At 38.5% G+C, this 9,799-nt stretch overlaps 1 protein-coding gene and 1 non-coding gene across 2 annotated transcripts; one reads left to right on the forward strand and one right to left on the reverse strand.

Moving 5' to 3' along the window:
* Nucleotides 1-2,119: 2,119 nt before the first annotated feature.
* LOC125369838 lies at nt 2,120-3,103 on the reverse strand. The gene has a single exon (XM_048373107.1). The coding sequence runs from the start codon at nt 3,101-3,103 to the stop codon at nt 2,120-2,122; it is 984 nt and encodes a 327-aa protein (XP_048229064.1).
* Nucleotides 3,104-3,822: 719 nt separating this feature from the next.
* LOC112535266 lies at nt 3,823-3,929 on the forward strand. Its single transcript, XR_003079430.1, has one exon. It is a non-coding gene; the product is annotated as a small nucleolar RNA R71 (small nucleolar RNA).
* The last annotated feature ends 5,870 nt before the right edge of the window (nt 3,930-9,799 follow it).

Consider the following 9,799-nt stretch of genomic DNA (forward strand, 5'->3'; position numbering starts at 1 on the left):
CTTTATCCTTCAAAGAAAAGGGAAAAGCTCTAAGATTTATTTGCTCTTCAGTAACACCATGTGGCTACATTCCGGAGCATACAATATGGAATTCTTTCAAGTGTTTATGAGGATCTTCACCTATACATCCATGAAAAGAAGGGAGTAATATTAAGCCAGATTTTAATTCAAAATCAACTGCAATATTAGGAAATGTAATGCATAAAGGTTATTAATTTAAATCCGCTGCGGCTAGCCCTTTGGGAGTTCTGTTCGCCATATTTTCTGTAACTTCTTGAAAAATAGATGTGTCACCAATAGCCAAATCTATTTCCAACTCCTCTATGAGACAACTTTTTCTTTGCCTAGTCTCCTTTCTTAATCGACGCACTATCTTCTCAATTTCAGGATTATACTGCAAATCAATATCTTGAGAAGAACGAGTCATAAACAAATAAATTAAACAATGAGAAACTAAAATAGGTTCCCCGGCAACGACGCCAAATTTGAACTGATTGTCGAAGCCCTTCAAAATAAATTGTTGATTTTCCTAAACTAACTTGTAGAAATAGTGAAACCAAGTCGAACCCAAGGGAATCAATGTGGATAGCTTCTCAAAGTAAAATAAAAATAGGGGGAAATTGAATGTTTGAATCAAAATTATAAATAAATAGAAAATAATGAAGGCTAAATATTAAAGTAAATAAAAATCAATCTTAACAAATTTCCAATTCAAGGGTGCTAATTCCATCCAATTGTAATCATGATCATAGGCTTAAATATCAATTTTTCTATTCAAATACTTAGTCTACTTATTAGAAAAACCCGCAACAAGTGTAAATTCTCCTAATATTATTGACTTAAACCCAGCATCCAAATCAAAACTTACCATTAGTCAACTAGGCACGATAGCGTTCCATATTAACTCAATGATAGCATTAAGAATAATGAGAATGACTAAACCAGCATTATTTAATTGAGATAGCTGCAATTGAATTAACCTTGTTCCTTTATTCCCTAGATCCTATCATGCAAGCTATGTAATTTGAAAAGGCTGCAATCACACACACATGAGCCAACTCCTTGCTACTTGTGTCAATCGTTCATGACAATTACGGATCACAAGCTCAAAGTTTAACAATAGAAAAATCAATATCAAAGTTGAGTCATCAGTTAAATCAATATCAAAAATTCATAAATAATAAAAACAAGAAATAAATAATACTTGAATTAAAGAAGAATTATGTTAAGCACAAAACCTCACAAAATCACAATTGGAATTTATTCACTCTTGAATCAGAAACTAAAAACTTAGCCACACATGGTGGAGTAAGAATTCACAAGAAAAGAATAGAAGAAGAAAAATAATAAATATCAAAGCACTCTCAGCCATCCTCTACTTAGTAGAACTAGCCTCCTTATATAGGAAGTCAAACCTAAACCCTAATAAGATAATCCTTATCAAAAAGAAATAAATTCCTATATGATCTTATCCCTATAAGGAAGGATAAGATAAAGACTAATCTAAACAAATTAAAATTCTAAATACGTGGGAGTAAGTTCTCTTTGTCCAGCACTTCAAAAATAAAGGAAATTATATAAAAGTGGGTCCACTGTGAATTTATCTTGAAAATTCAAAATTCTCTTATGCAGATTCCAATAGCTCACGGATTGTAAAGCGTGGTCACGCCTTATTGAACATGATATTCTGCCCAAATTTTTTCTCTTCCTCCAAAAGGCTTGGTTTCTGACAAGTGGTGCCTTAAAACATGTCTTTAGGCTGCATTCTACTCAATCCTGATATTTCACCACCTAGGTTAGAATAAACACAATTTTCACAATTAAGTACATTATTCAATCAAAATGTAAGGGAATTAAACACAATAAGTATAACTATATATGATCTATCAATGATCACCGGCAGCCTCTCCGCCTCATCCAGATAGGCATAGGTCAAGTGCTTAAGCAACTCCTTCAACTCTAGGGCTGGTGGCTCCTCAAGTGAAGATCTCAATTCCTGCACCCCTGACCTGTCAATATTAACAAAATGGTCAGCAAACCTGCTAGGCTCACTAGCCAGCAAACAAGCAAGTTGTTCTAACACATCCTTGTTGAATAACTCCTCCTCATCCTCAGCCTATTATGCCACCTGCAAAGGATCATCAAGTAATACCTCATGCAATTTAGACCCCACAATATCATCTAAAACAGCCACACAATATACAGTATCATCATGGTCCAATGAATGCCTTATAAAAGTGCTAAGGTCAAAGGTAACAGTCTCATCGCCTACTCTAAGCTGTAACTTCCCATCACATACATCTATAACAGTCCTACATGTTGCAAGGAAAGGTCTACCTAGGATTAAAGGTACGCTACTCTCACCCTCCATATCCATAACAATAAAATCAACAGGAAATATAAACTTATCTATTTTAACAAGTACATCCTTAACTATCCCCCTAGGAAATTTTATAGTCCTATCCGCTAACTGTATGCTCATCCTAGTGGGTTTTGGCTCACTCAAACATAATTTTTCAAAAAAACTACTAGGCATTAAATTGATGCTAGCTCTTAAGTCAACTAAAGCATCACTAATATGCAAATCACCAATAATACAGGGAACAGTAAAACTCCATAGATCACGCCTCTTTACTGGCAGCTTGATTTGAAGAATGGTTGAGCACTCCTCATTTAGTGTCACTAGCCCCAAGTCCTCTAGCTTCCTTTTGTTGCTTAAAATCTCCTTCAAGAATCTCGCATACCTAGGCATTTGTGATATAGGCTGAACAAAAGATAGGTTAATCCCCAGCTGTTTAAATAAATCTAAAAATTCACCAAACTGTTGATCAACCTTTTGCTGCTTCAACATGGTAGAATATGGAATTGGCGGCCGGTATTGTCTCAGAGGACTCTTCTTCTTATCCTCGGTTTGTGTAAGCTTTGTCACCTTAGTTTCGGGCTCCTCTCTGGCTGGCTCATCTTGCACAATAATATCATGATCAGCCATAGGTAAAGAGCTAGTTAACTGCTTACTTGATCTCAAGGTGACATCCTTGACATGCTCCCTCGGGTTTGACTCTATGGTATTGAGGAGTGTTCCTGGTTGTCTCTCAGCCAACATCTTAGAAATCTGGCCTATTTGATTCTCCAAGTTCTATATGGGAGCCTGCTGATTTCTAAGGGCTATGTCCGTTTGCTGAAACTTGTTCTCATAAGTGGACACAAAACTTCATTATCAACTCCTCTAAATTAGGCTTCTTCTCCTAATTTTGAGGTAGTTGAGGGAGAACAATCTGCTGTTAGGGTTGCTGCTGGTGCAACTGCTAAAATCCTGGTGGACCCTAGGTATTGTTATTTCGCCATCCGAAGTTGGGATGGTTTCTCCACCTTGGGTTGTATGTGTTGTTGTATGGGTTATTCTACTGCCTGGGTGCATTTTCCATATAATAAACCTGTTCATGGTCAACAGAAGTAGAAGACGAAGAAGAAGCAAACATACCTCCCACATTACAGTTTGCACTATAGTACGGGCCACCATAAAAATAGCAGTCAAGCTGTGCTGCTTGGACTGGCATCTGGAGCTAGTCGATCTTCTTGGCTAAAAGCTCCACCTGAGCTGCCAAGGCTGATGTAGAATTCACCTGGTTCACCACTCCTTGCCCTCCTAGCCTACTTCTAGAAGACTACCACTGATATGTGTTCATGGCCATCTCCTCAATTAAATTATGGGCCTGCTCTAGCATCTTACTGTTGATGGCCCCACCTGCAGCTGCATCTACCATCTGCCTCGTGGCTGAGTTCGAACTGCTGTAAAAAGTCTGCACCTACATCCATAATGGCAAACCATGGTACGGACAACACCTCAGCAAGTCCTTGTACCTCTCCCACGCATCATACATGCTCTCATCATCAAACTGCACAAAAGAAGAAATATCATTACGCATCTTTGCAATCTTAGCTGGAGGAAAGTGCTTATAAAGGAATTTCTCAGCCAAAGAATTCTAGGTGGTAATAGTGTTAGCTGGTAGGGACTGTAACCATCTCTTTGCTCTATCCCTCAAGGAAAATGGAAACAGCCTAAGCCGAATGGCATCATCGATAGTCCCATTTATCTTGAAGGTATCATAAGTCTTTAAGAAATTCGCAATGTGGGCATTAGGATCTTCACTGGGCAAGCCCCCAAACTGTACACTTTGCTGCACCATCTGAATGACATTTGGCTTAATTTCAAATTTATTCACTACAACAGTTGGCCTCACTATACTAGTGTGCGTTCTCTCTAGGGAAGGTCTAGTAAACTCTACATTATCTTGTTTGCTTCAACGACATTGTTGTTATCGTCTCCCATGTCTATTGGTGTATGAACAGGAATTTCTATATGCTCCTCCTTCTCCAACTCTAATCGGTTCCTCAGCTGCCTGAGGGATCGCTCTAGTTCAGGCATAGGGATTTAATTATTAATTATAAAAAGAATACATAAAAGAATTCAAACAATCCTAACAATTCAATACCAAGCCAACATAGTAAGGAACCCCAATGGGTTCAACCAATCTAGCTACACATGTTCATGTCTAAAGCAACTAGGAATTCAATTATAGTGAAAGAACAAAGAAATCGAAATATATACACCTTTTTCCTAGAATTGGATGAACAGCTGAAAGCTTAGATCTATGCTGCAATTGATCTCTAAAATTACTCCTTGATTTGCTCCAAAACTTTTCCTCAATCTTTAATCCAAAACCCGGATCACGAATCTGACGTTCAAAGGTGGAATCTATTTCCTGGAAGCCCCCTTAAAGGCCTAACAACACGTCTAGGAAGATTATAATGGAAGATCAAAAGTCAAAATCGTCGATCCGAAACTTTATTTTTCTATTTTTTGCTCATCTCTTTTATTCAAGCCGCAAATACAGGCCTGTTCCACCCCGTGTCCCTTAACACGTGCTGTGTCCGAGCCGTGCTCTAGGGCGTGGTACCCTCAGAAAACGTGCTGCTTCAAAGTACTTAAACTACATGGCCTGGAATTTCTGCACGGGCCCCAACACAAGTCGTGTTGACTTTTCAAAAATTCAACCCAAAATAAAATGCCTCTGATTACGTCTGTTTTCTCCTGGAATTGATATAGAATTGCTCAAACATTGATGATGGACCTATAACATATCCTAGAATACAAAAGGACATAAAACACAGGTGATCTTGGAAAAAAACATAATAATTGCTAAGAAAATACACAATAGTATGCAAGCAAACATGTGTAAGACTATGCACATTACTCCCTCCAGCCTAGTAGTTTGCCCTTCCACCAGTTCTCACTGCCTTTCTTTTGTCATTCTTTATCTCCTCGACCTGTAGCTTGTCATCATACAAATCCATAAAGGTTTTAGGGTTCATCATCTGCAACCTTTCAACCCATCTTGGAAGAACGTTTCGGACCACCATATGCACTTGGTCCTTTTCATAGGGCTTGTTCTTCATTAGTCCTGCCTTATTCCTCCATCTGGTCAGAAAACCAAAGAATGACTTATTCGGCTTCTGCTTGGTGGATTCAAGATCCTTGATTGACACTTCCAAGTGAGTGTTGTAGTCATACTGCTTAACAGAAGAGTTGCATAAATCGTGCCATTCAGCTTTGGTGGATTTTTTCAGACCGTGATCCAGTTGACAGCGGGTCCTTCAAGTGACAGCACAAATAACTTGACAGTCTGGGTCCTGCTCAGCTAAGTAGTTCCCATGATGGTTATATACTACTTTAGATGAACCTTCAGGTCACCAGTCCAGTTAAACTTGTTCATCTCGAGCATTCTAAATGCTATAGGCAACTAGTCTTCTCCCATTAAAATCAGTTTCTCGAAATCATAAGTTAGGTCCAAACCTTTGATTTCTAGCATACCCTACATTTTGTCAAGCTAGGCACTCAGTCCACTCATAGCCTCATTGGTGGTAAGAGCAGTCTCCTTTTTAGCCTGGTCTAGCATAAACCTATCAAAGTTTTAAAAATTTTAAGGCACTCCCCTTCTAGCTGGGTCTTCAGCATTGGCATTAGTGGCATCAGTAGTAGTTGTAGTGGTAGCAACGGTCTCAACGATAACCAAGCCAGGTCAAGAGTAATAGGGGGTTAATCGGTGCAACAAGAGCAGCAGGTGAGACTTGGTTTCCAGCCGTCTCATCCAAGAGTTATTGGAGCTCTTTTCGAATCACACTCCTCAAGTCATCGACGACAGTATTCTTAAGGATTTTAACATCTTGTTCATTAGCTCTTTTATTGGCCATTTCTTCAGTAGCCTGGCGTCTTGGTCTTTCTAAGTGCTCTAACACAATTCTGATTCTTAGAGAAATGGGCGCTATTTCCAATCTCCTATTGTCTTGTCTTTTCTAACCCACAAGAGAGTCTATATGGCTAAAACGCAAAGGTTAGTATGATGCATGTGATGTGTGATGCACGTGCAATGTATAAGAACAAAAAAGTTGGCATACACAGTGGTATACAATTCACCCTTCCAACTTATTGCTCCCATACACAAGGTTCATGGTAAGTCTTTCTTCCTTAGGATTTTTAGTTTGGGCTTTCTATTAGTAAGGGATAGTAGGCTCGAAGCACATGCCATAAGCTCTCAAAGCAGATTTAAACAAACAAAGCAATGTTTCTCAATATAAGCATAAAAGCCTGCATATTTTCGGCATGGGGCCTAATTCCACATTTCTGTGTCAAGGCCTTTTAATACTTGGGCTTAAAATACTTACAAGGGAAAACATCTCATATAGCAAGCAATAGGATTCCTAGGGGAGATTACTACGGTCATTACTATAGGTTGAGCCTTTGGTATAGATAAAAGGTTCCCACATACAAAAAACTATTCTCCTTGGCTCGTTTCCCCACTCAAAGGTCCATGCGACAAAGGAAACTCACTCATAACTTGTGAGTGATGGTAGCCAGTGTCGCAATTTTAGGATTCAAATGGAATCCAAGAACTGCTAGCTGATGCCATTAGGGCTATAAGGACCAAAATATACATTGTGTGAAAGAGTAGTGATTGAAGAATAATCTGCTAAATAATAAAATTGAAGACAAACATACATTGGAATCAGCTCCTTGCCACTATGGGTGGTGGACTCGGGCGCCTTTATTTCCATCAGTATAAGTCATCCGAAGACTATATTGTATGCAAATGAAATATCAATTACCATAAATAAGTTCGCCACTTCTTCGTCGGACATTGATTCTATCAGCTTTCCTAATCTCTTCCCCGAGCTCTACTATTAACTCGACTATACCTAAGGCTACACTAGCGGCTACCTAACTCGAGTAATGGAGTCGTATATAGTTTTAGATTCATTACTCCCCCACTGATGGCTTAATAGCACTGCAAAATCATGATGTGAACGCACATCCATGATTCACAAATAGCCTCCTTACCTAGTAGTTCTCAATGAATCCCAAGACTACTAAGGCATTTTAATTCTTTCTCCATCCTTCTTCGAGAAAACTATATTCGGGAGCTTCTCATTCTTGAACATCATAACTCGGTCTTTCTTTCTTTTGAAGCTCTTAGCCATAAATATAGCTCTACCAAGATCACATAAATATCTCCCTTTTGTGGGTCTCTCTTTCCCAAGGATCCCTCCCAATCTCTATCTCTTGATCCTCTATAATCCTTGGAACTTTTATTCCTATCTGACTGACCCTCTTTTTTAGCAACAAATCTCTTGAGATGCCCCCCCCCCTCAATCAACTGATCAATCTCTCTCTTAAAGTGAATATAATCTTTAGTATCATGGCCATGACCATTATGGAGCTTAGAACTTATTTTTATTCCTGAAAACTACAGTTTACTCTCTTACAGGGTTTGGATACCTGATATTGCCTTTATTCTTCTAAAGCCACATCAAGATGTTGGTCCTTGAGGTATTCAGAGGAACAAAAGTTGGTCCTTGAGGTATTCAGTGGAACAAAAGTTTTCTCATTACTACTCTTGGAATCATTCCTCTTTTTGTCATCCTTATACCCTTACTTGGGTTGATCAGATTTCTCTTTTGACCGATTATCATATAGTCGGTTCTCCTTCTACTCAGTAATTTTCATTTAATCTGATGAGGCTGTGAGCTCAGTCCATGAGCTCGACATATGATTCTGGTGGGTCAATAGTTAGTGAATCTTTAAACTTGTTCATGCAGGTATTGTCAGTCATTGCATCTACAACTGCATCCTAATTGAGCTTCTCTACTTGGACAACCTCCTTATTGAATCTTTCAACAAAATCTTTCAGGCTCTTATCACGCCTTTGAATACACTTCTTTAGATCATTGGACCTCTTTTTCGGAGGTATGCTAGTGATCAATTGAGCTTTGAATAATTCAGCAAGCATAGCAAAGTTATATATTGAGCCATCTTGCAAATTCTGATACCACTTCTTAGCACTTTCCTTTAAGGTTGTTTGAAAAATCCTACACCTGATTAAATCTGACATATTATGCAACCCCATCTTGATATTAAAATTATTAACGTTGCCTAATGGATCCTCTAAACCATCATAGAAATCTAAAGGCAGCAATCTCAACTTCTCGAGAAAGTGCTCTGCTAGGATACTCAAGTGTAGGGGATTACCATTAGGGAGGACCTTGTCTCTCATTATCCTTCTAATACGATACTTTTTCAAAGCATCCTTTATTCTCTTATTAATTGTCTCCTCAATCAATGTAAAGTCATGAGTTTGAGAATCAGAACTCTCCTTCTCAGTGTCTCTGACTCAGCTATTCCTTTTCTGAGACCGATTATCCTCCATCCGTATATTTGTTGTCCTCAGAATTTGGATGGTCAGTGATGGGCCGACATCGATGGTGTGGTCAGTTGTTGCTGGAACTCGGTTGGCGCTAGTTGGTGTAGCTTGCCTCGCAAATGTTTGAGCTAGAACACTTCTATAATACTTCTTTCATCTCCTCCACCTGCCAATTATTCATACTAATGATGTCCTCTATCGTTGGCTGCCAAGCACTATAAGGAAGACTAGGTGGTGGAGGTCGACTCTAAGGTCTGATGGGCAATGAAAATAATGCTAGCTGAGACATAGGTGTTGAAGGTCTCTCCCCCATTTCCCTTTGCCGCGCAGGCGTGGGGTAGTGATCAAAGAGAATCTCATACCGATCTTTGATTTGGTTCAAATGAGCAAGGTTCATTTTATATGAGTATAAGTGATGGTCATTTTCATCAATCTTAAGCAACTACTCAATACTCTCGACCTCTTCTAAGTGAGAAGAAGGTCCCTCTACTTACTGACTCAACAAAAATGTTCTAGGCAGGTTCTTCCCCATTAAAGTACTCAAGAACTAGGTTTTGGGATGGAGTTTGAGAAGATTCCATGAAAGCAAAAAGCAAAGAAAAAAGAAGAAAAAACTAAAGATTAAAATTGAAAAAACAAGTTTCGATGAAATAATTTACTAGTACAAGCACAAAAGGAATGTCACAGAAATGTAAGGAAATGATCAAGAGAAAAGAAGTATAAAGTAATAAAAAGAAAGAGAAGTGTGATTTTTATATGGTATTCAAAAGGATGAAATACCCTCTGAGTTTACAAAAGAATGTTATGGAACACATGGGTATAACTGAAATTTGGCAAATCATAAATGGAAAATAGTCCTCATAATGATAGACGTGACGTACGAAATGTTAGTAGGCATGCTAGGCATCTCAAACATTTGAAATTCAAACAGTATGACTGAGCTTACCTCTTGTTAAAGACATAGTCAAGAAAACATTCCTTTATCCCGACTATTAAAAAGTATCGAGCTCATCATAAGATAGAAATTACCGAGTACAAACAAA

This window comes from Ricinus communis, chromosome 4, assembly GCF_019578655.1.
Source record: "Ricinus communis isolate WT05 ecotype wild-type chromosome 4, ASM1957865v1, whole genome shotgun sequence".
Taxonomy (NCBI): Eukaryota; Viridiplantae; Streptophyta; class Magnoliopsida; order Malpighiales; family Euphorbiaceae; genus Ricinus; species Ricinus communis.